This window comes from Falco naumanni, chromosome 3 (assembly GCF_017639655.2).
Source record: "Falco naumanni isolate bFalNau1 chromosome 3, bFalNau1.pat, whole genome shotgun sequence".
Lineage (NCBI taxonomy): Eukaryota > Metazoa > Chordata > Aves > Falconiformes > Falconidae > Falco > Falco naumanni.
The window spans coordinates 7,362,191-7,387,771 of record NC_054056.1 but is presented as its reverse complement, the minus strand read 5'-3'; the positions used below and the strand labels follow the sequence as shown (position 1 = coordinate 7,387,771).

General features: G+C 52.7%; 2 protein-coding genes across 7 annotated transcripts in view; both read right to left on the bottom strand.

Moving 5' to 3' along the window:
- Positions 1-1,017, bottom strand: part of EPB41 (erythrocyte membrane protein band 4.1) — a 96,311-nt gene extending 95,294 nt beyond the window's left edge. Inside the window, exon 1 of the mRNA XM_040587364.1 lies at positions 942-1,017. The gene's annotated coding sequence lies outside the window, so the exon portion shown is untranslated. The remainder of the gene's footprint in view (positions 1-941) is intronic.
- A 1,286-nt stretch (positions 1,018-2,303) lies between these two features.
- The window catches only part of LOC121084966 (CCN family member 2-like), a 42,860-nt gene continuing 19,582 nt past the window's right edge, over positions 2,304-25,581 (bottom strand). For 2 of the 6 annotated variants that reach the window (XM_040587091.1, XM_040587096.1), the window contains 11 exons: positions 23,717-23,943; positions 21,130-21,335; positions 20,945-21,007; positions 18,558-18,823; positions 18,317-18,365; positions 17,532-17,599; positions 15,458-16,873; positions 9,764-9,977; positions 5,395-5,646; positions 4,779-4,987; positions 2,304-4,583 (listed from right to left, as the gene is read on the bottom strand). In XM_040587091.1, coding sequence (XP_040443025.1) covers positions 4,272-4,583; positions 4,779-4,987; positions 5,395-5,646; positions 9,764-9,977; positions 15,458-15,517 — 1,047 coding nt within the window. In that variant the 5' untranslated portion in view covers positions 15,518-16,873; positions 17,532-17,599; positions 18,317-18,365; ... (2 more) ...; positions 21,130-21,335; positions 23,717-23,943 and the 3' untranslated portion in view covers positions 2,304-4,271. Of the gene's footprint in view, positions 4,584-4,778; positions 4,988-5,394; positions 5,647-9,763; positions 9,978-15,457; positions 16,874-17,531; positions 17,600-17,711; positions 18,366-18,533; positions 18,824-20,944; positions 21,008-21,129; positions 21,336-23,716; positions 23,944-25,581 lie in introns of all 6 variants that reach the window. The other 4 variants (XM_040587097.1, XM_040587092.1, XM_040587094.1 and 1 more) reach the window with 4 other exon arrangements.

Below are 25,581 nucleotides of genomic sequence, written 5' to 3'. Positions count from 1 at the left end.
TTTGGGGACCCTCTGGGTGGGCGCAGATGGCGTCGTGGCAAGAGGGGAAGGAGCGCAGCCGCCCCGAAGCCCTGGGCCCAGCAGTGCACCCGCCACCTCCAGCAAAACAGAGCAGGATCCAGGTGCCACCGCGGGAGCTGCCGCCTCCCCGGGGGTCAACTGACCACTGCAGGGGGGGGGACTGGCACCCCACCACAGGGCAGGGTCCCTGCACCCCAGTCACCTCCTGAGCCTGAGCCCACTGTGGCCCCCCAACTGTCCCCCACCCCATATCTTCCCCATCAGCCCCACTCTGGGTCCCTGCTACAGCCCCAGTGCACCCCAATCCCCCCACACCCAGCCTGACCCCACTAGGCGCCCCCCACCCCACAGCCCCCTTCTGCCCCACAGGCTTCCTGACGCTGCGGCGGGGGCCTCCCCGGTCTCCCCCAGTTACAGGACACCCCCCATGTCCCCAGTACTCCCCTGCCCCACACCTTGCTCGCTGTGGGCCCCCCACACCCAGCCTGCCCCCCCCGACCCCAGAGCACCCTAAAGCACCTCACACCCAGCATGACCTCTGCGGGTCCCCCCGGCGCCCCCAGACCAGGGCGCCCCACAGCCAGGCTGGCCCCGCTGCGGACCACCCCCATGCCACAGCTCTCCATGTCCCCTCATAACCCCCCACTCCATAACCCACCTGACCCTCCGCGTGCCCCCAGATCCTCCTGTAACCCCCCACTCCATAACCGGGCTGACCCACAGAGTCCCCTCTAGGGACCCCCATAGTCCCCCCCAGCCCCATAACCAGCCTGACCCCACTACACCTCCTCCGGAGTGCCCCAGACCCCGCACTGCCCTCCCAAGCCCATAAGCCCCCCTGACCCCCTCCGGGCTCCCCAAGTCCCCCTTGGATTCCCCCCTCCCCAAGCCCGCTGTGCCCCCGGCCCCCCACCGCTCACCCGGGCCGGGGCCGCCGCTCCGCTCCGCACCGCGCTGCCTCCACCTGCACCGCCAGCCCCGCCCCCGTGACGTCAGCGCGCGCCCCGCCCCCCCACGCCGCCGGCCGCGCCCACTGGCTACCACCCCCGCCCGTCAGCGCCGCGGGGGGGCGGGGCCAGCGCCGCGCTGCAGTGGGCGGGGCGGGCAGGTGACGGGTGGCGTCACGGTGAGCGAGGGGGCGTGGTCAAGAGATATGCCCCACCTCCGCGCCGGGGGCGCGTCACCTCAAGCGTCGCCTGACGTCACCACCCCATATAAGGAAAAAGGCGCCGGCAGCGGGATCCCCCCGCACCCCGCGGACCCCCGGGCGGGTCTCGGGGCGCGGCCGCCGTGGGCGCAGCCCCGCGCCCCGCGGAACCGGGTCGCTTGCGGAGTTCTGATGCCTGTGTTCACCCGCCCCCGTACCCTCTTCACCCTTCCGTAGGGAAAAGCGTCGCCGCCGCCCGGGCCGCCGCGGCCGGGGAGCCCCGGGCCGGGCCGGGCCGATAAGGGCTGCGCGGGGCCGCGCCGGCACTATCGGGGCCGCGCAGGCGGCTGCTGGGGGCGATAACGGGGGCGCGGGCAGCCGCGGGGCTGGAACCGGCCCCTTGGCCAGCACCCACGGCTGCGCTGTCCCGTGTCCCCCCGCCGCGGTGGGGCCTGAGGCAGGGCTGGAGGAGGGGGTGCTGCCCCGGGCCAACCTGTCCCCCCCGGGACACCGGCACGGACCGCCACCGCGTTCCCTCGGTGCTCCCCGTCCCCGCGGGAGCGCCGAGCCACAAACCCCCGCAGCTCCCGTTGGAGCCGGGGGGGGTCTTGTCCCCCCGACACCTGCCTCTCCCCAGGGACCCCCAAGCCTTCCCCGAGGAGGAGGATGGGTGGTGTGGGGGGGAAGAGCCTCTGGGCCCCGCGGCGGGGCCGGGGGTGGGGAGGGGGGAGCCCCGGCTAATGTGATGAGGGGGGGATGACGCCGTAAGCTGTTAAGCCACCGCAAAGCCCCTCGCGGTCTGGCCCCGTTATCCCGACTCCCGCTCACATCTGCTCCCGCCGCTATTTTTAACGGCGCATTAAGGATTTCTGGGTCCTTAAGCAGGCGAGGGGGGGGGCCCTCTGCTTGTGCTTCCCCCCCCCCCCCGTGCAGGAGCTGCGATGTGCGAGCTGCAGAGGTGCCCGTGAGACACCAACACTGCCCCCCCCCGCTATCTGGGGGGACCCCCACCCCACAGCCAGCCGTCAGCTTGGCAGAGGGTCCCAGCACTGGTCCCAGTGGGCTGGTGGCACTGGGGAAAGGCCGGAGGGGAAACCAGGCAGGAGCCTCGCACAGAGGGATGCTGCCAGGGATGTAAAAAATAGATATTTATTAGTGTTGAGTAAAGTGCGACCTTAGCGTAGTTTTACACTCAGAAACCTTGTAAATGGCAGGAGAAAAGTTCAGAGCAGACCTGGAGGGCAAGGGGAGAGAAGGCCCCGAGCGGGGTTGTGCTAAAAAGATACAAGAACTGTACAAAGGCCTTTAAAAAAAAAAACAAAAAACAAAAAACCAAAACCAATATCGGATAAATTATTTACAGTTCAAACCGATTACAGGAGGCTGAAGGCTGACAAGCTTCTGCAGGCTGAGAGAGCGAGAAAAGAGACTGAGCCGAGACACAGGCAGTGAGCCAGCGTCGGAGCGGAGCCGCGGGCTGCAGGGATCGTCCTCCGGCCCCGGGTCCCGCTTTGGGGTAGGAGATGGGGTGGGACAGAGCCTCGGTGCTGCAGCACGGCCCCTGCTGCTGCCCAGCTGGGACAGGAGTCATCATTCCCAGCGGTGAAAGGCAGGGAAGATGTAAGGAACAGGATCAGGCCCTTTACTTGGATGTTTCTGCTAAAAACCAGCAGAGGCTGATTGCAACTGATGAGGCTTCAGAGACAGCACAGAGCTGCTGAGGTGCCATGCCGGGGGTCACGGGAGTGTCCCGGTGCTGGTGGCCATTCCCGCAGCCACGGGCTGGCAATCAGCACGGCGTTAACGGCACAGAGACTGCGCAGGTCTGTGGCAAGAAGGGAATCCCACCGCCGGAGACCCCGCACCAGCTTTCCGTGCTGCTGCCTGGGTAACTCCAGAAGGGATCAGCTCTGTTGACAAACACAGGCACTTTCCTCGCTGGTGCCTTACTCTCCCCGGGCGGACCCGACTGACCCGTGTTCCTCCAGCTTGGGACCCACCAGCAGAGACTCTGGAGCTGCAGCGCAGCCCCAGCCCCGCTGTGGGTGTGCGAGCCGCGGAGCCCAGCCCCTCTCCCACCCCGGAGCCATTGCTGAGGAGATTACCAGGAGGGATGACAGGAGATGCTCATCACTAAAAGCTGCCGCAGGAGCACATGCCAGGGACACATTTCAGCCTGGCAGCCTGGCTCAGCCCCATTCCGGGCTGGAAGAGCTCCTCGGCTCCGAGACAGGCCCCAGGAGCACGGCCCCACCAGCAGTGCCTGGCTCCATCCTTTCTTCTACCAAGAAACCCCTTCCCGGGCTCAGGCCCCTGCAGGAGGCCCCGAGCCATGCTCTGTCTCCAGCAGTGACACTACACAGCTCGCTGTTCCCTTGTCTTCGCTGTCACCTTCCCTGGCACACAAGGTTGAAAGGAATTTAACAGGGAAAAAAGAGCCCAGCCTTGAGCTGCCCAGCCGACGGGTCACCCAGCCGACGATCCGGCCTCTCTAGGAGCGAACTGATCCGGAACAAAGCTGCTGACGGGAGGGTGCAAGGCGGGCACAAGGATGGGGAAGAGCTTTTGCCAACTTGCTGGATCCAATTAGCCAAAAATAATCACAAAGCTCAGCAGGAGCCCAGCATGGGGCCAGGACCACTTTCCTCGCCGAGCAGCTTTGCACCGACGTGCAGCGGAGCCCACAGTGCCGGAGAGCAGGCTGCAGAGCTCGGCCCTAGCTCAGGCCTCCTGCGCTGCTCCTGCCTGATGCTCTGGGCTCGCCGCCTGGTTGGGGCAGGCGGGCGGCCATGGGGAACGGCACCCGCTGTCCACTCGGCTGGAGCCAGGCTGGAGCCCCGCGGCTTGATCCACTCTCCCACCTGCTCAGTGGGAACGTGGGTCAAGTTTGCAGCTCCAGCCTGTTTCTGGTTCCTTCACTGACCTCCGCACCACCACGGGGGAAGGTCAGGAGCCTGGAGCCGATGGGGCTGTTCCCCCGCGTGCCTCGGCTCATTAGGAAGGCCACGGGGACCACTGGTGCTGAACGGTGCCATTCTGAAGAGCACAGCCCCTCACAGAGGGGCTCTAGACACCTCGGCCCATGGATCTGGCACAGAGAGGGCTACTGCCTCTCTGTCTTGACGTGGTCTCCAATCATCCTCCTGTGATATGTGGCCAGGAAGATGTCATTGTCTCGGGGACAGTCGTAGTGGCAGGAGCACATCTTGATGAACATCATTTTCCGCTGGAAGAAGTCCCCCTCGGGGCAGCGGAATTCCACCTCCACGGTGCTGGTGACGTACGGGGTGCAGCAGCGGCCGTCCGTGCAGCTGCCGCAGAACTTGGGCCGGTAGGAACGGGTGCTGGTGCAGCCCGAAAACTCAAAATGGAGGCTCTGGCGTGGCTTTGGGGTCCGCACACACTTCTTCCCCTTCTAGGGAGAGAGCAGAGGGGTTAACAAGGACACGGGCCACCTAGGACCGTGCTCTGTCTCCGGCACTGGGCAATCGGAGATGGAAAAAGTGGAAGCACAGAGCAAACCCTGCGAGATGGGCTCGTGCCTGACAAGTACCTAACGAGGCCGTCCCTCACATGACGGTGTGGTGTCCCCCCTCCCCGAGGCCAGTACCTTGGTTTTCTCCATGGGGAAGTCGCAGGGTCGGACCATGCAGAGCCGGGTCTCCTTCTCCAGGTGGCACTGGGGGTTGTCGTTGGTTACTCGGGCAGAGATGCCCATGCCGCAGCTCTTGGAGCAGGCACTCCACTCGGTGGTCTGCACCAAGCAGTTCTCCTGCAGGTTGTTCAGCTCCGGCTTGCGTGCCGGATCCTCCCTGAAAACTGAGCCACGCGAAGAGACACAAGGGTCAGGGCTTGGGGTGAAGCGTGGCAGCTCCATGACTACTCCCAACTTGGTGCAGCTCTTCAGGAACAGCAGAAAGGTCTGATCCGTCCCGTGAGCTACTCAGCCTCTCAGCAGGAGGACACAGGCCAGCACGGGGCCGCTTCCTACCCCAGCCCAGCTCTGGGCAGCCCTGCTGCAGCACCAGAGGGTGCACGCGCTCCCCCGCAGCACCGCCGAGGTCTCACCTCAGTGGGTCTGGAGTTCAACACTGGGTGCCCACATGACGGTGCACAAAGCCAGCAGTCACCACCAGTGCCAAACCAGGCGTGACTTAGGGCCCCTACCCAAAGGCGGTGTGGGTCCACCCCTAGGCCCCCCAAACAGCCCTCTGCCCACCACTCACCCGCCATGGCTGTTTCAAAGCGGTTTTCCTCACTGCCCTCCTCGCAGATCCACTCTTCGCAGCACTTATTGCGAAACTTCACCCGCCGGGGGTTGGGGCACTCGGGGGACGGCAGCCGCAGGTCGTCGGAGCAGAGCGGGATGCAGCCGATGGCCCCGTCCATGCAGATGCACTGCAGCTTGCAGGTGGGCTGGAAGCTCTCCCCGTTGTGGTAGATCTTGCCCAGCAGGTCACAAGTTGCACCCTCGTGAGCTGTGGGAAGGGGGGAGAGGAGGAGGAGAAAGACTTTTTTACCTGGAGGGTGGCAGAGCGCTGGCACAGGCTGCCCAGAGAGGCTGGGGGTCTTCTTCTCTGGAGACATTCAAACCCGCCTGGACGTGACTGTGCAGCCTGCCCGAGGAGAGCCTGCTCTAGCGGGGGTGGGACTGGGTGATCCCCAGGGGTCCCTTCCAGCCCCGACCGTTCCGTTATTCCATGAGGAGCTGAGCAGATGGCAGGGGGCTGGCAGCACGGTCTCCGCTCAGGGGGTCACAGGGCTCCTGATGGGGGCCGAGTGCCCACGCACAGTCTCCCCTGCTCTGCCATCCCAGCAGACGTTGGCACATTTCGTATCTGGCTCCCTGGACCCACAGCTATTCCTGATAGCTGGAAGTTGGCTCCAGCTGGGCCAGACCTCCCAACGTTCTCTCTAAAAACGTCTTCTCCACTCGGATGAGCTACTAAGTGGGACTTTGTCTCTACAGCTTGTAAACAGCCTGCTCCCCAGTCCCAGGTCTTCCTGGCCGGCTCAGAGTGCCCCAGTCAGCGATGTTGTGCAAGATGCATTCCTGACACAGCACACGAGCCAGCAGCTTTGCTCCTCCTTACTCCTAGGAGGCTAAAAGGCAACGTTCTCCTAAGAGCTGTAGGTTCCCCACATGTCTAAAGGTACCTAAAAAAGGAAAATAACACTTTGGGTTTATGACCTTCGTGGCTTCTCTGTGATGCGTGAATCTCTGCTTCCTTCCAGCCACAACTTTTTCTGTTTCTCTCTGTTCTGGTCTCTAGCTCTTTCATCTGCAGCCCTCCTACGAGTCTTTCACTCCTTCCTGATAAAACTTAAATGAGCAAAAAAGGAGACGCAACAGTATCTGACACATAGGAGCAATCTTCCATCTGTGGGTGCGAGCGATGCTCACAAGTTCTTACGCCTGCATTAGCCAAATTTTTTCCAGTGGAAGTTTTCCAGCAGAAAAGTCTTCATTTGATTGAGAGTTCTGCAGGCTCAGATCGACGGCAGGAATGTTTTCAATGAGAAACAACTGAAGCATTTCAATTTGATATCAAAGATTTCCTTTATGGTCTCACAATAGCTCAACCAAAATACTTGTTGGACAGTATCCATAGGGGGAAGTATTTTGTTCAGATAATTATTTTAGATACTATAAAGATCAAGATGAAACATTTTGATATAATGGAAATGGAAAGTTTTGACACAGCCAAATGAGTATTCTAAATTGCTCATGGAAACTTTTGAGAGGTTTTTTTATATTATTCTTTTTCTTTCAGCCTGAAATGAGATGTTGAAATCCCAGAGTTGTTCACAGGACAGAAATCCTGGTTTTGGACAGTTCTCATCAGCTGCTGCTTTCTGCAATCCTGACCCTTAAAAAACAAACAAAAAAATCCATGCAAACCTCTACTGGGAAGTTACCAAAATTAAGGATTCTTGGCTGCTTGCGGAGGCTTACCAGGAAACCTGATCTATTTTCCCCTTAGTCCTGCTCGCCCATGGAACATTGTATCAGAAAGTGTTTGGACCAAACAAGGAGCAAGAGCCTCTTTCCATCCCACCTACTCCTTGAGGGGACACAAATCCTTCCGGGCTGCTGATGCCTTGTTTCTAACCAGAGCTGGAGCCCAACCTGCAACGCCTTTCAATGCCATTGGTATAAAAATACTCCTGTGCTCCTACTTAGAAGTTTTGAAATCCTCACTTTTTCCATCAAAGTGGAAGTCATCCACTTTCCCTCCACACAACCATTCATACTTATTTTTAAATCCTCTTTCACTGTTTTTTAGCCCAAGCCCACTCCCTTCCCCACGAACGGATCGTGCTGTTCCCGCAGCAGCGCTCCTCCCCACCCCAGGAACGGCAGCCTGCTCGGGGGCTTTATGACAAAACTCGATCCTTCTGTCATGCCCTTCACTACCCTACACGGACCTCGCCTTCCTGTTGACCTGATCCAACTAAAGCACCCAAACAAATTGCGCCACAGCGGGGCAAGGCAGCTCTTTATTTACCAGCCCCACCTGGTCCTGCCGCTCTGCTGCCGCTCCGGTCCCCAAACACCGAGCCCAGCCAGGAGACTTTTGTCCTTCGCTGCAGGGAACATGGCAGAGCTCAAGTGAGCCCTCAGGTCGCCGCAGTTCTGCCAGCTCCCTGCGCCCACCCAGGCCACCCTACCGCCCTCAGGCTCTCCTACTCTAGAGCTCCTACAGGGTGGTCTCTACCTTTCTGATATGCCAGGGTCTCTGCAGGAAGGGGAAAATTCCTCTGCAACATGTGAAATGCTACGTACTGTGATAACATTAAACAAATACGCAGGAATTTTCACTCTGATGGCTCCCTTCCCATCTCTTCTGATGTGGCCCCCGTGCTGGTACCCAGCCTAGAAGCTCTTCCCGTGACGCTTGAACACCTCTCTGTTCCCATCACATCTGTCTTATCTGGATACCTGTAAGCCCTCTCTTGTCGCAGACGTTGTTCTTTCCCTTCATTTGATTCATTCCTCCACCTTCAGCTTCCTTCACTGCCTCCAAAATCCCCCACCTTCCAAGAGATCAGTGTGGCGATCGCAAAAATATCACCCAGGGACATTTCAGCCCAAATCCTCAGTCCGATTTAGGGAGGTATCCTGGTCTATGTTAATCTGGGAATTTTGCCATGGAAATCTTAATTTCTTATTTAAAGGCAGGAAGGACAGTTGTGGTCTTCAAGTCTGATTATCTAAACAGCGGGGATATGGGACCCTCACTCCAAAATCTTTGTATCAAACCCATACGGAGCATCTCCATTGGAAAGGTGTCCAGCCTTCATGTGAAGTCTTCGAGACGGAGACTCCTCCACACTCCTGAGTAAATTGTTCCAGTGATTTAACTACCTTTACTCTACAACCACACACCTCATTCCCAGCCTTATTTAGGCAGTCTGCAGCTTGTGCCCGCTGGATGTCATTATGCCTACGTTCACCTTCCTAAGCTTCAGTCGTCAGCTCTCAGGTGTAGCAATGCCTACAGGAAGCACCAGGAAGCTCATGTGGTTTCTAAAGATCACAGTAACCGAGGGAGAAGATTAAATGACTTACAAAACTTCTCATAAGAAAGGAGAAAACACTTTCTGCAAGCTAAATTCATTCTTTAGAGTGAAAAAAAAAATAAAAATGTAAGTGACAATGGCACTGCAAAAAGTGCAGTTCCAGTCTGGACCCCCAACACCCCCGTCTCGGGTTGGTGCGAGTGGTACAGAGCATTTCCCGAGGTGCCCCGTGCACTGGTTGAATGCCTCCCACAGTGCTCACACCAGCCTTCCAGCCCACACGTCTTCTTGACTGTTTTGAAAAGCCTGAATTAAAAAAATGGTCAGCTCCTGGCAGAGACAGGGGCAGAGGAGTCTTGTTTTTAAACAAAGGAGACTGAGGAAATACTTTTTTTTTCCCTCTCTGCACTAAAATAATTTTTGGATGCTTTAAAAATAGCTACTAAACAAAACAAACAAACAAAAAACAAACAAAAAAAATCAAAAAGATTTTTCTTTTCTGGATGAAAAGAGGTACCAGGAGAGAAAACAGCTCTGCATTTGTATTTACCTGGCTCAGTAATGTTGTCCACAGACACTATTTTGCAAACGAGTTGTTCAGCTATTTCCACCCACATGCTGCAGCCAGCAATGCAGCATGCCTCTTGCATGTGAGCAGTCGAGTGCAAACTGCCCATCTCCAGTGCAAAGCAGCGAGATTTTGGGTGCAATTTTTCAAGCAACAGTACCTTTCCAGTAAAAATCCAGATTGCTGATATTTACCCACAGGCACTACAGGGCTAGAGGATATCTCCTAACAATGTCACAGGAACAAAGGAGCGTCCCAAACCCACACTCGTGCCTCTGGAAACATCCTTCAGGGCAGGAGGAAGCAGGTTGCGTGTGTATCGGTATCAGGGAATCTGTTGGCTCACAGGGCTGGCACAGATCTCCCAACGTGATGCTGGATGAAGCTCCAAGCGCTTCGGGAAATTCTGACGATGCCTTGGGTTTTCTGGGAGGTCTGCAGGCAGAGGGCTGAAGGGGCCATAAGAAAAGCGCACAATAACAGAACAAACATACAGCTCTCACCTAAGCAGATCCCGCTGCCTCTGTGGATTTTGGAGAAGTCGCAGTAGAGTCCCTTGTGATGATCACAGGGTTTCTGCAGGGAGCAGAGCTCGCCAAGCTGCCTGGCACACACCTTGCAGCAGCCACAGGCATCCAACACGTGGCTGGTGCCAGCGGGGCACTGCAGAGGCTGGGAGGGACACCGGCATGGGTACGTGCAGGCCTGCAGCTCTACCTGGAGGGCAAACAAGCCATGGAGAGAATGAGTCTCCCACAAGCCAGCCAGGCAGAGAAACAAAAAACACGCTTCTGCTACAAGCACAGACACCCTGTCAAGAGGGGGGAAGACCAACTTCACCCTCCACCGGGCAGCCCTGCTGCAGAGGATGTGTGTGCAGCACCCAGGGACCCGCAGGACGGAGCTTTTTCTCACCCTTAACTCATGCGGAGCTCAAGGGAAAAAAAAAAAGATGCCTCTGGGAAGCAGCGCCAAAATAAACGGGACAAGCAGTAGCTTGGAGTCCTATGCACAGCTCAGCCCCCTGCTTCCCTGGAAGCAATAAAATAGTAATTATTAACAGCAAGCAATTCTCAGGTCAGGAGGGAAGATCAAAGCACTCTGCAGCAGCAGCGTTAGACCCAGTGCAAAGATGGAAAAAGTGAGGTGCATCGCGAAGGGGCCTGCCCAAAGTCAGCCAGCAGGACTGCAGCAGCGCTGAAAACAGACCCAGAAACTCCCCAGTCCCATTTTGTCCCCTGAACCTCATACTTTCTTCGTTATTCCCAGAGATGTGCCCTCTCCTCTCCCCTTTCCAGGGAACACAGAGTAACCAGCCTTCCTTGGGACCCGACGAAGCCACAGCTGCCTCATTTGGCAGCATTTTGGAAGTGCTGGCCGCCCCTTGAAACCCACCCTTGGCTTTTACACCACTTCCCACGCTGAAGAGAGATCAGGCTCTGCCTGAAGGAGGGGTACCCTCTCCCAAAAACCCGGGATGCTTTGAATGCTCCAGTAACTCAGTCTGTGGCATCCTTGTCCTGAATCAACTGGGAGCAGGTACATCAGCCTCAGCTCTGGATGTGCCCAGATTTGGGCCAGATGTAAAACCACAACTGTGAAAGGTGCAGAGTGTGTGGTCACTGAAGATCCTCTTGCACCCCCTGAGAGACATCAGTGTGCCAGCTCCAGCCTGATTTTCTGCTCAGCTTCTGCCCACTCAATTCTCCAGGTAGCTGAGAGAGATGCAAGAGCACTGCTCCAGTTTGCAGCACTCAGATGCTCCGTGCTGCTGGATAGGGTCAGCTGCCACCCTGGGGGCTGCTGGACATGGGGCAGCTCCCACCCTGTTGGCAGCTGCTGCCGCAGGGTGGATAGAACCCTTGCACGTAGACGATGCCAGCAAAACGTTCTGGGATCCTGTACAGCCGTGAGCTGGGTGAAGAGGAAAGCACCAGCCAGGGCAGACCCCTCACAGCTCCGCTGCCACCCGGAGAGAGGTGCTGTGGCAGCTGGGAAGAGCCTGAGGGCAGGTGGGGAGGGGGGACACCTGGATCAGAGGCGAAAAATATATCTTGCTACAGCTCGATTTGCACTTGTTAGACCCCATCCAGCCCTCGCTTGTGAAACAGCTTCCTTGGATATTGTGTTTGTCACCAATAACAGTAGTAAAATTTTTCCAGCTGTTTTGACTGTTGCTCAAAACAGCTGCTCTGACTTTAGCTCGCATGGGGTCAGGAGATGCCAGCTGCTTTGTACTGCTGTAACAATCAGCACAGTATGGTGTGGGACAGAGATCAGTCTAAACTTTAACTCATGAATCCTCCCAGAGTCTCACCCTGCTCAGCAGGAATCAGTGTAATTCTTCTTGAAAACTCCTAGTGCAAAGTATTTTGGAAACAAGCCTCTTCCGCCTGTAGCCCAGCTGTTCCCAGACGGCAGGCTCAGAGCCACTCGCTGGGAGCTGGCATGTCACAGGGATCTCTTCCCGACTGCTGAAGTGCATTAAAAGACGCTAAAAATACAGAAATGCTTTCCTACTGTTTTTCATGTATGCAACTGCACTAGCTGCCAAAAGGACGTGTTATTCAACCTTGGATGAGTGGGTGGGGGCTACATGAGATCATAAAAGAGGCAAAGCATTCCCAACGCAGGTCCTATATTAAGATGCAATACATGCACTTAACAAAAATAATGACAACAAGCATTTTCCAATGCAGTGTCAGCCACAGGCCATATAAAGAAACACTCTCAAAATAGCTCTCCTACTGAAAAACAAACCCAAACAACCTCTTTCAGGGCAACAGAGAATGCAACGGAATTAAACCCAACCGAGTTTTCTTTCTTGCCTTCATTAATCATTGTTGGCGCCGTTTCTTCCCTTTAATAACTCACCCAAAGAAACTAGACCACCTGGTTTTACCTCCTGTTCACAAGCAGCTTCGCTTCCTCATTATTCTACAGCTGCTTTTCAGCAAGAACATCTGGATTCAGATCTCTGACGTAGCCGAGACCTGCCGGGTGACTCTGCCCCCCACCTCTGCCGTGCTTCACTTCCCCCACCTGCGAGCAGAAGCACAGCTTAAAAGGCCCAAATCACCCACATTTTCGGGGCTCTCTTCAGTATTTTGAGATTTCCCCACCAGTCAGCTTAGACATGCCCCTCTTCGCCAGCCAGCCCACCTGGCCCCAGGGGGTGTCGGGGCTCTCCCACCCCTCTCACGGGCCCAGGAGAGGAGGGAACGAGCCGAAATCTTTTCTGGCTCACGCACACTCAGCAGTGAGCACTGAATAACTGGCTGGCGAGGGGAACTTTGAGTCGGGAACGGCTGGTAGAAAGTCAACATTGAACCAACTCCCTAGAGTTCTCCATTACTTAATTTGCTTTCACAGCAATTTCAAATAGGTGAAATAAGGGATTATATGGCATTTGCAGGGAGCACCCTCCACCCTGCCTTATTTTCAAGGATGGCTTCTAGGCATTGTTTCAATACAGTGTGGAAACTGCCCAAACTGTCCCAAAGAACTGCAAGAACCCGCAGTCCGGGCTTTGCTGCAGACCTGTACGTAACCCAAAGACCAACATTTCCATATAACATGCCACCAACCTGGGTGCAGCTGGATTCAATTTAGAGAACATTTCCTTCCCTCTGCAGAAGGGTCTGTCCCCAAAACTACACTTTTACCTTCACCGAGCAGGATCCTCACTTCAAGTTCATTATACATTTGGCCTTATCATAGAATCACAGAATCATTTAGGTTGGAAAAGAGCTTTAAGATCATTGAGTCCAACCGTTACCCCAGCACTGCCGAGCCCACCACTAACCCATGTCCCTAAGCACCACCTCTTCCTGGTTTTTAAACACCCCCAGGGATGGTGACCCCACCATGTCCCTGGGCAGCCTGTTCCAACGCTCAACAACCCCTTCAGTGAGGACATTTTTCCTAATATCCCATCTAACCCTCCCCTGGTGCAGGTTAAGGCTGTTTTCTCTTGTCCTGTCGCTTGTCATCTGGGAAAAGACACTGATCCCCCTCTGCCTACACCCTCCTGTCAGGCAGCTGCAGAGGGCGATCAGGTCCCCCCTGAGCTCCCTCCTCTCCAGGCTGAACCCCTCTGTCTCCCCCAGCCACCCCCCACCAGCCCTGTGCCCCAGCCCCTTCCCCAGTCCCCTGCCCGGCTCTGGACACACTCCTCGCTTCTGTCAAGGTTGGCACTGCATCTCTGTGAACTGTGAGAGCAGCAGAACAAAACCAGCATTAGAGATCAAGGCTATAGATTTAAGAAAGCACTAAAGCCTGGAATACCATCTTTCCTCGCTCCCGGCTTTGCTGGCAGTTCTCATACTGATCACAACCACCACGTGTGGATCTGCTGCTCCCAGGACCCCTGAGCGATGGCCAAGCCACAGCAGCCCAACCAGAGGATTCCCTTGCCTGTGCTCCATGCATGTTCTCCACCACTGACTCCCAGGTCCCATCTGCTCAGCTGACAAGCCAGAACAAGCTTCCTCCCAAGTGCCAGCACAAAACCCAGTTACCTGAGGGGAAAGAAAAAGTGAGAATATTCTTCCTGCTTCATATCCACATGAAACTTCTACCCCCTGCACCCTCAGGAAGGCATGAGTAGAGAGGCAGGAGCTCACACCACTGCAGCAGTTCTGTGGCATCATCAGGACTTCTCATTCCTGATCACTGTCCACACAAGCCCAGGAACCAGCTGAGAGGGCCACACCAAAGAGGATTTTTAAAATGCGTTTGGGCTCGTGCCTGTATTCAAAGGGCTGGGAAAGGGGCGTTCTGAAGCTGAGCGAGCTGTTTGCAAAGTGCTTTGGGAGCCAGGGGTTAATGCTGCAAGGTAGAAGTAATATAATAAACACATAACTGGTTCTCTTTCACGCTCCAAGACTGGCAGCAGATAAAGCAGCCAAAACACAGCTACTCACATACTGCAGACACTGAATCATGACGGATAATCCCTGCTCTCCCTCCACCTCAGGCTCTCAAGGCACCTTCCTGACGTTGCTGCGGCAAACTGTACAACAGCCTAATAGCAGAGACAGGAACCACCAACCCCATTTCACAGGGAGGGGAGACACGGAGACCTGCCCAGGCTGAGCCTGGCAGAGCTAAACATAACTCCCAGCAATCCTGCTCTCACCTCTGAACAACACAGGAGGCAGATGCAGGAGTAACAGCTCTCGTTTCCTTGCTCCATCCACTAAACGTCACTCTCAGAGCTCAAAGAAAGTCAAAAGTCCCATTCCCGAGACAGTCAGCAGGTTTAGGAAAAACAACATCTCAGAGTAATAATAAAGGGTCACAGTGGTGGGATTCAATGCAATAATTTACATGGCCAATATGATGAACTTAAATGCCTTTTCCCACCTAAATGATCCTATGCTGCCAAAGCTGGGTCAGTGCAAGAAACATGTCGACCATCCCAAACGGCAGAGGTTAGCTCTAGAGCAAGCAGTGCTGGGTGCACAGGACACCTTTCCTGGCAGAAGAGAGGCTGGCACATGCCGAGTGTGCCAGGAGCAGTCAGGGACACCTCACCGACCAGCAGTTTATTGCCTCTGTCAGCACAACAAGCTGTGCGAGGCACAGTGGTTCTGCAAACTTTATTTCCTCACTGATCCAAAAGGCACTTAACTGCAATTTAGATACATTAATGACTGCAGCAATGTTCCTAAGCAGGATCAGCTGCTCTGTCAAGCACTTGTATTAACACAAAAACAGGCACAAATTCTGCTCTGGAGAGGCTGCAGATTCCCCCTCGGGATCACTGTTTTTGGGAACACATGGATGGATTCAGTGGCAGCTGGGGAAGGATGGTGATGGTAAGGAACTGGGATATGAGACTTTTAATCCTTGCAATGACACAAACTCAGCGTCTTCACCTCTGTTCTCTTCTCCCCCCTGGTAAACCCGGGCTGGCTTCTAGCTCACACGAGTGGAGTGAAACAAAATCCATTCATGTTTGCCAAGAGCTTTGAGATCCATAGGTGACAGGCGTCACGCGCGGCGCAGCTCCGGGCGTGATTGAGTTACACGGCGCATTCACATTGCTCTGCTAACAGCCAGACTTTGCTCAGAAACCTTCGGAGGCAGGTGGCAGGCGGGAAGAGTTATTCAGCCTAAAGCGTTCGCATGCATCAAAGCAAGAAGCTGCAATGCCCAGCCAGCAAACGGAGCTGCTGCGGTGCAATACATACCCAGCCAGGTGCAAGGAGGAGGAACAGGGTCCAGGTCACTGCCCCCAAGTTGCCAGCCATCCCGAGTAAAGGGAAGGGAGGGGATTCAGGCTGCTGACTGACTCACTCCTCCTTCGGAGTTTCTCCTCTCTCTTTGGAGAAAGTTGCATACCAGCTCCTCTTTAAATAGCCTCCTGGAGGGGGCGTGCCCCGCGCTTGAGTGACACCCTGGAAAGCGCCGCCGAAGTGGGTGCAAAGAAAAATGTCCACATTCCAGGGAACATGAGCAGATTCCTGTGGCCCCGCTGGTTACGGGGCTGCCAGTGCAGCCTGCAGCCTGGTTCCTTTCCACGTGGGTAAATCAAATCCCGGTAAAAGCAGGATTAATATTTTTTAATTTTTCCCCTTTTAAACTCCAGAAGTATGAAGCCTGGGACAGCTTTCTTGACACAACCCCCCCTTCCCTACCTACATCCATTCCTTTTTGGCTACGAGAGCCGAGGACTCGAATAAGCAGAGCTTTGTGGTGCTCAATGTTTTTCCTTTGAACGGGAGGGAGAGATGGAAAGTTCAGTGCTGTTAGGCGCAATTAGGTACCATCACTGACCGTGCATCACCAGTGCTTGCTGCTGCCAGCTCCGAGAAATGAAAGTTTTATGACTACAAAGACTGCCGTCTGAACTCCTGCAATGAGGAGCCGCTGGTTTTATCAGGCAATGAAAAGCTACGGGGTGAAGGTTATTGATAAAGGACAGCAGTTCCTCACAGTGCTTTATTTGCACCTCAGGACTGATGCAGGGTATCATACCTTTTTATCTCAGGGCATGATCCTTTCTGTTCACTGCTGAAATACAGAACCAGGCTTCTGCACAGCCTGCACAAAGACCTTTAGAATATGAATACTTGTCTTGTGTATTAAAGAGTCGTTTTGTTTATTCCCAAACAGCAAGCGGAATGCTGCCATGGAAAGATTAGGAGAAGGAGTGCAGCAGAGGGCACTCTTAGTCCTCGCTGGCCTGGGGTGTGACAGAGCACGTTGGGTACCGGACAGGAATCCTCTGTGCTGTACAAGAGGTGGCCTTTAAAAAGATGGAGCCGTGCCTCTGAGTCAGGGACCTTTCCAGGGTAGAGGTGGTGCAAGACCTGTGCACTGACTTCAGGCCGGCATAAAAGAAGGGGCAGGAGCGTACACAGGATGCACTGTGCCATACAGTCCCTACCACATCCCAGCAGTGCATGCCTTGAAGTAGGACAAAAGATGAAGACAAATGTAGGGAGCATGTAGTGGGTCATTTCCATTCCGCCTCCTTCCTACCCACCTCCAAGTGTAGGGCATCTTAGCCGGGAATCAAGCCCTGCATTTTACCCAGGTCCTTTCGGGTCCCTGTGCAACACCGGATCAGCTTCCACACTCCCTACACCACTGTTTGTCCACTGCTGAAAACAAACAACTCCAACTTTTAATGAATTAGCACTTGGAAAGCTCTGGGGATTTGGGGCTGGAGAGCATTAGCACAGTGCAAACCAGCAGATGCAAAATGCTGGTGCGCCTCCTTCTCCTCTTCCGTAAGACAAAGGATTTCACAATCATTTCCATACCAGCTACCTCTGCTAATGTCACAAGGAAGGATTACACCTCCACACAGAAGATTTAACGTACTGGAGGTGGCATAAACTTCCAGTGCCCTAGAGCAGCTCGGAGCTAAAGGCAGTCTCACTGGATATACATTCCTTCCCCTTTTGGAAGGCTTGGCACCTTAAACTATGTTGTTGCCTAAAATTAGCTGCTCACATTTCACCACGGCGTGTAAATAAGACAAGGATAAAGTGCTACACACCTCTGTCCTCATTTTCTCACACAGCAAGAATATAAACCGCAGCTGAATTCCAAGCCATACGGGGCATCTGAAGTTGTTACATTTGTGCCTTTTTAAAAGGGCAGCATGTAATATATGGCTCGATTCATGCATCGCCCCTTGGTCCAAGAAGCAGCAGTTGCACCTTGGAACGATCATCTTCCAAATGCCACTTTTAGCATAAACCTGCTGCATGACCTCGAGTGAACTGTTCAACCAAAATCACAACACTCACTCACCTGTCAGGAGTGTTGGGGGCAATATTCAGCGCTAAACCAGCATGACAATGGGTGCTTGAGTTTTTAACCTACAACAAAAATAAAGGATAATTCCATGATAAAACATCCTTACCAAGCTGCCCATCATCACCCACATGAGTGCTTTCATCTTCCCAGAACAGAAGCATAAGCAAAACGTACTGAGTTGCAATCCTGCTCGTCCTACAAGCCCCCTTAGCTCTGCTGTGGCCAGCCATCTCCCCTGCTTTGCCAAGAGCGTTTGGATCCACTCTAGGTCCTTTACTGGAAAGCAGGACCAGCATCTTGCACCAGCCCCTTCACTGGGAAGTGCCAGGAGCGGTGCCAAACCCTCCCGAGGAGGGTTGCTGGGGCCAGAGGAGCCCACTTTGTCTCTCATAGCCCAGACTAAGTCTGTCACTTCTTCACCATACACTGAAAAAAAAGAAGAGGAGCAGCAGGACACGAAGGACAAGTGTCAGCTGGAGAACCCTGATTTTGGGAGCTTCCTACACCCATGGTCCAAGATATTCTCAGGACACTCGACAACCAAAACTACCCCTTGTGTTAGCAGCTGAACTGTTCACCCCACTGGACACGCCACTTGCCAAGAAGCAAGAGAAGAACATGCAGGTTGAGTGACTCAGAATGATCAAAGGGAGGAAACACCCAAGCTAACACCCATTTGTGTATCTTCTTTTTGCCTGAGCTGCCTCAAGTGAAGGGATAAAGATGTCAACCCTGCTTAAAATCTCCCCCAAGCAAAGAATAGTGGGTGTTTAATTCACCTTGCTATGTTCCTCTGGGTTCACTCACCATGCCCAGCTAGCAGCTTTCCTGAATATATAGTAATTACAAAAAGAAGACATTTAGTTAATTGCTAAAAATCATGTAAGGCTAAAGAATAAAATTAAGGCAAGCACACACACATTTTTTTGACTCAGTGTGATCGCTCGCAGTGGCGCCCTGCCTGCAGGAGCCAAAATAAAAAGCCAGTACAAGCACCTTGGTAAAGGGAATCGGGCTCACCCAGTCCTCAGTGGCTTCAAATCTGTCCCCTGCCTCAAAGTTAAGCTGCTCAGTCATCCAGAGGACATGCTGGTGGCTCGCAGGACTGCTCCGTACAGAACAATTTTCATTCTCACAGCTGGCCAGTCTTGGCAAAAGTCACTGCTGGAGTGGATCACAGGCACTCACTCTAATTTGGCACTCTTTTAACTTTATGAGCCTTGCTGAAATTATCTCCAACATAAATTTGGCCAGCTGAGATGGTGAGGTTCATCCAGCTAGTTGGTCTGAACCATAGGAATTTCATTTCATTGTTCATTACCCAGCTACTGATGCCTGCTTGATGCATCCTGCTCACATGCTCAGGCAAAACTGAATGCCAGATTCAGAGCTACAAAGGAGCCCTGTCCCTTGCTTTTTGCCACCTTCTGTACTTTTGAGGATAAGATGCAATTCCTGAGATCGGCTGGGCACTTTCACCCAGCTTCTCTCCTGATGCTACAGGGCTGCAAGACATAAGTGACACTTGATTTCTCCATCTGTGGTATATTACTGATAAAAGAACAATCTCATCAATGTCTATCAAGGCCGTAAGTTTGCAGCAAGGCTGGGAAGGAGTTCTGCTGGTCCATGTGACTTGGGGTGGGACAGTGAGTGAATGTTTTTGGGCTAAACAGGGCTAAACCAGAGACTTAACAGCTGAGAAGGTCTCTTCCAGACCCATGTTCCTGTTCAAGTTCAGCATTAATTCAGCATCTGCCTAGAGGGACATTTAGGGTCAGATTCATGCCATCTAATCCTTAGGTACTTAATTAAGGCATCTACATTAGAAGCCTGATCTCTCTAGGCTCTCTTTATAATCAGTGGAGAAGGGCCGAAGCTCCTGAGCTGCCTTCTGACAGTCCCATCTCTGCTGCTCCACATGCATCAGCTGTATCGTGAAGTTAGTTGCTGTGAATTGTCAAGAGAAAGCATCATATAAAAGCAGCACCAGAGCTCAGCAAAGGCTAAATGCTACCCCGTATCTGACTCCAATCTGGGTGGGAAAGGCTACCCTGCCCTAAGGACGGACGGAAAGGGCAGGACAAAACACCCCTCCCCACTTCAGCACAACCTTGGGATGAAATCCTGACTGCGCGGAAACACCCGCTGGCTCCAGCAGAGCTAGGATTCCCCTCTCCGCCTGGCTTGCCAGATGCTACAGCCCTGAGGGCACGCTGCTGTGCCCATAGTGTAAGGGATGTCAAGCAGGGAATAAATTTCATCCCTGGCTGCAGAGTTTGCTAATAAAATCTACAGTTATTTTAGTTCTGGGAGGAACACTCCATTGTATTTCAGGATTTATTGTGAAATCGAAGCCTATCAAGGGATGCAGAACTTGGGATGGGTGGGGTGCCTGTTGATGTCCTCATAAAGGAAGTAAATATATAAAAACAGTCTTGGCATTGTGAGTTTGGAAACAGCCAGTGCTTAGATACAGAGTTTGCCAGCAAAAGCACACATTCTCTTCTGGTAAAAAAAACAAAAAATGCCCCCCTAGAGCCTGACCTTGTCAGGATGCAAAAAGCCAGTTGTGCAGCTTACCAAAGAGCGTGCGACCAAGGGCACCCAGAGGGGCTACCAGGCACAACACTAAAACCCATGTATCAATGCACAGGATTCTCGTTTCAGAGCAGGTACACAGTAAGAAAGTCAACGCTTCTAAGGTCATACATGCAACAAGAAGCCTTCCCAAAGCAGAGAATGCAGGTGTTGAGCTCTTTGTGAAATAGGCCTTGGTTTTGGAAGCAGAGCACTAGTCTTCTCTCTTTCTTTTGCTCTGTTTCTGCCTTAAGAAATGTGGCCTTTTGCCCCAGCCCAGTGCACAGCCAGCTGGGAGGCTTTCCAGTTAGGACCACTGTCATTATCCAACCTGACTCCTGGCCTAACACAGGCTAGAGGATTTTGCCTAAATAACACACAAGATCCTACAGCAAGGGCTTCTGTGACCAGCATCTGTGTTCTGCCTCCTGGCAGGCTGCAACCAGCTCTGAATGTGGCAAAGAGGCAGGACCAAGCCCTAGACTTGAGCTCTGGGGAGCCTGGTGCAACAGCTAGACCTACTGCAGACCCCCTGCCTGACCCCAGACACGCTGTAGGTACAACCCCTCCAAAGCAGTTGAGCAAGAGCTGTGAGCACAGCTTGTTCCCTGATCTGACCCTGCCTGGCAGCAGCGTGGGCTGCACAGACCTGTCCGAGGGCTCACTCTGCACCAGGCTTGTGCAGGCAGGTGCCCCAGGATCCCCGGGGCTCAGCATCCTGGTTACTGGTCCATGCAGAAAATCAGACCTCAAGGGCAATGCGGACAAAGCTGCAATCACCCTGTGCCTCAAGGTTTGTCAAGGTGCAATAAAAAAGTACCTGTTACCTGCAGACCACAGGTCTCCACGTGGCAGTGTAATAGCAGGTGATCTTCTGAGACCCTTAACAACTGCAAAATTTAGATGGAAATGTGAGTCATCATCACAGCCAGGAGCATTTGTGCCCAGGCATTGGCTTGCACAGAACTGCAAGAGGAACAGGCCCTGGGAGGAAACAGTCAGCTGCACCCACCTGTGAAAGGGATGCTTCCTCGGGTTTTTCCACTTCTTAACTTACTGCATGCTTAATTATCCCGAAGGAAAACTGCAGGAAGGGAGGGTATGATTAAGGTGGACTCGGGCAGGCTCATTTAAGGTGGCCTCCTGATCTACAGGATTCCTTTGGTGCGCAGCTCTGATGTGTCTGAACTCTTGTATGGGGCTGGGTCCTCACAGCACCTGCAGAGATGAGGCACAGAAGGATGTGTTCAAGGTAACATGGCTTATGAAAGAGAAGGGACTAACGTGAGACCTCTAGTTATGGGCTACTGTGTTAATCACGGGGCTCTGCCACCGCCAGGCACTGCTGCGTCTACACAGCCGTATCTGAAAAGGTGCAAGGTTGAATTCCCCACTAGATCGCATCTCCCCAAAGACTCCTGGCATCACCTAAGCTCAAAGGTTCTCTGCCCTAAAATCCTAGGACCCAGCCCCTCGGTCAAAATAGCTTTGCTGAAGTCAATAGGTCTTCCCTAATTTATACCAGCGGCACATCTCACACAGACTCAACAGGCAGCAACAGGCCCCTGAGCTCTGCCAGGCTGGTAGGACCTGGAGGGGTGGGTGGCCTACCAGGACTTGTGTGTATCTCTCATTAGGGATTTGGGAATCCAACAGGAGCCTGCCCACACCTTTCCCATTCAAGTTTTGGAAAGACTCCAGCTCATTACATGGAATCAGTGAATAATTTAGGTTGGAAGGACCCTTAGGTCATCTGGTCCTCCTGCAGCCAATTGCAATGCAGAGGATAGAGAAGACAGGTAGACTTCAGGGACCAAGAGAGAAGCGCAGGTCAACGGCATCTGCAAGTCCACCAAGGCACCGCTCTTGCCAGCCTGTTCCTGTATAGCACAAACAAATCTCAGCACATGAATCCTTGATTAGCTTTCTAGCCCCTAGGGCTGTAACTGTGAGCCAGCCTTAACGAAGGGCTTGCACCTTCAGAGAGGCAGGGACTTCGCTCAGCTGAAGGGATTGTTAACCTTGGAATGTAATGCAGACACCTTTGAAATTATCTGTAAACCAGCTACTTCACTGCTGATTAAATAACATGATCTTTCTTCAAAGGTCTGCACAAGCTGCTGTAAGTTACAAACCCATGAAAAATAATCTGGGAAATCTTAAGTGTGAGACTTTCACTTACATGTTCTTAATTCTTTATTTTTGTTACAAACACACATTTATGAAGCTGATCTTTCATATTTTTTTTATTTGTTTCCTTATTAATAGTTTTTTTCGAAGTTTCACATCACAAATGTTTTAAGAATACACAAGTCCCAAGCTCCGTGAATAGCCTTGTTAGAAGAATGGCATACTTTTACACAACTTTAATAAGGAAACAGTCTGTATTTGCAGCCATCATTGACTTCAGACAAACCAAATTCACACCAGCTGAGGCAGGCGGAATGTTTCAGCAGGCTGCAACCTGTGTGAGGTCTCTAGTGGGGCTTTCACGTGAGCCGAGTCAGCGCTGTGCTCCTGGGCCCAGCAGCAGTCACCCACTTGGCGTATGCTGGACACTGTGTGCTGCTTCTCAGCACCTGGTGCTTCTCTCCTCCCCCAGCCCCTTGTCCTGAACAACTGCCCTAGCTGTCGTCCCCAGAAACTTGTGTGATGTTAGAAACACTCTTGATATATTTAGAGGTGACAGTTTTATTAGCTAGTGGTGGAACGTTATTAGTTCTGCCTACAAACGCCGCATTTTTTCATACCACTTCAGGTACAGGTACAACAGCATTACTGTTACAAACCTGCTTAAACCACTTTAAATTCAGAGCCTTTACTTTCAGTATGGCTTTTGCCATACCGTCTTTTAAATACCCTGCTGCTGGTAAAGCAATCACTATGACAGACTGCTAAAGCTTTTATAGTTTAGGCTATTTTACCCCAGAGATGCAGCAACAGACGTTTTTCAAGCAGGTTTTACAAAGACTAAGTCTGTTGTTGTTGCTGTTTTAAGGAAGTTATCTGAACCACTAATTTTCATTTCTATAGTTTAAACTGTTTCATCCTCAGAAGCATGATGTCATCTGGCAACAGGGGCACACGGAGATGGGTTTGAAAGCAGACTTTACGTGAATAATATTCACTTGTTTTTTTCCAAGATCCCTGCAATACAGCCATGAGTCAGGTAAAAGAAAAGCTGTGGCTGGTTCAATTTCTTTGCCAGGCAAATAGCCCCAAATCATCTTTACTCTAATGCCTCTTTATGCAGTCATTTCACAATGTTCTCCCTTGTGCATTAGACTGGAAATGAATGACCTGCCTGGCAGAGATAGGCCAATCTCTGGTCAAAAGGCTTTGTTAAAAAACATTATTGGGGATTCTCAAATTATTACAATTTTGAGCCCAAGGTGACCTGACCTCAAAAAAAGGGGATAGATGAAATGAAAACGATGGAGCCTGGCTATGTTTCAAGGAGGTAAGGAAAAAAGGCTTTTCCTGCCAGGGCAGCTCTTGGTCACTTGGCACCCAAGACCTTCAAAAACCACAGAAATGTTCCCAACTCTGACATTAACTGTCAGAGCTCTGTGTGTCCCCGATGTGGGGAAATAACTAACCAGCTGCAGAGACTGACCAGCATCATTGCCTTTCCACGAAAACAGTGAGACTTGCATTCTCCATGTGCACAGTCCTCTGGACTGGTGAAGTTCCCCCTCTGCTATGCTCATCTTCCTTCAGAGGAAACAGTGAGGGCCAGGACACAGCTCAGATGCCTGCAAGCCCTGCAAGCCTGTTCATTCTGCCCCAGACAAGGAGGGCTGGCAGGGCCGTGTGGATCCCTTTCCTAGAACAAAGGAAACAAAGAAAATTACTTCCAGCTTCTCAAAATTCTTCTCAAAATAATGTCAGCTTAGTCTGTACCGCTATCCTGTAACAAGAATTTGGAGAAACAAAAAGAATGAGACAAATTCCCATGCTCACAGTGGGGCTATTCTCTTCACCAGAACGTACATGGGAAAGAGCTTGCAATGCTATTTTAAGCTCTAGGTGTATTTCAAGGGGATCTCAGCTGAAAAGGCCAGGGAAGAGGCCAGGCTGTGCTGAGTCAGAGGGGAATCCCAGGAACCAGCCTCACGACAAGAATGTAAGACCCTTTTTCATTCTTCATGTGAACTAAAATTAGGGTTGAAAGAAAGAATTTTGTGGCAGAAAAATCACCCGCAACAAAGGGACCTCAGGAACAGAAGCATGAGGTTAATTTGACACTGCACTGATATCATGAAAGCCAGAACTTTACCTCTAGCATTCCTGTGGCAACTGCACAGTGATTATGCTAGACCATAGTTTCATCAGAGAATGATTTCAGCTGGCGCTGGGGCTCGGGTGATATGCGTGCTGCAGGATGAACTTCTGAGGTTATACAGACAGTGCTGGCAGTCACTCCTTCTCTGGTTATTTTGAGACTATCTTTATGGATCCTCATCCCACAGCCCAAAGTGTTACGAGATGCAGAAGACCATCTACACCAGCACTGTTGTGATCGACAAGGCTTTCATGTTCCAAAAAGATTGCTGACACATTCTGCCTGGTCAGTGCAGCTACTGGCCATCTGCCTTTTCATCAGCACCAGCTTCAAAAGGAGACATATGGATCCCTGCTAAGAGTGAAGCCACACAAACAGCAGGCAGAGAGCCCAATCCTGTCTGGACAGGGGTTCCCACAACCCCGGTCCATGAAGCCATGTTAGAACCAGGTTTCAGTGACCTGGTGTTGGACCCAGATCTGTGAGCTCAAGACCAAACCCATTCTCCCTCTCAGTCTTAAGGCTCAAAATGCTGTTTACTGCACGGCCGCCCACCAGGCTTGGCTGGCTGCTGCTGCAGCTTGTGCCAGTGTCTGCTCAGCTCTTTCCCACACTCAGAATCTCACTTCTGCTGTTCCACAGGCTACAGCATAACCAGCCTTTAGGGGAGACATGTCAGTGCCTGCAAGCTCAGTCTCATCTGCTGCCATGAGCTCGGTACAGCCTCTCCTCCCAAGCCAGCACTGGGAGGTCATCGCTTGCCTTGGGTTCGAATGCCAGAAATACCCAGCTCAGCAGAGATTTCTGGCTCAAAAGCTGCCACTTCCATAGGAACCTCCAGGGATGGGAAGGGATAGGCTTCGCTTAATTGTTTTGTTTTTAAAGTAGCACTCTCTCATCCTATTTTTGTCCTAGGGTTGTTTTAATTGGACAGCTCTAAAGCTCTCTGCAGCTCACGCCAAAGGAGGGAGAGAGAGCAGACCCTCCAGCTCTGCCCCCTCCCTACAGAACGACTGTTGCTGTTCCAAGTCTCCCCACCTAATGACTTATCAGACAAAAGGGAGAGCCCTTGATCTGCGCCAGTGACTCCAAAGTGATGTGGGGCACAGCAGGGTTAGGAAGGTGACAGTGTGAAACAGTTTTCTGTCTTCTCCCCTTGAGGTGCCCCCTGAAGTCATT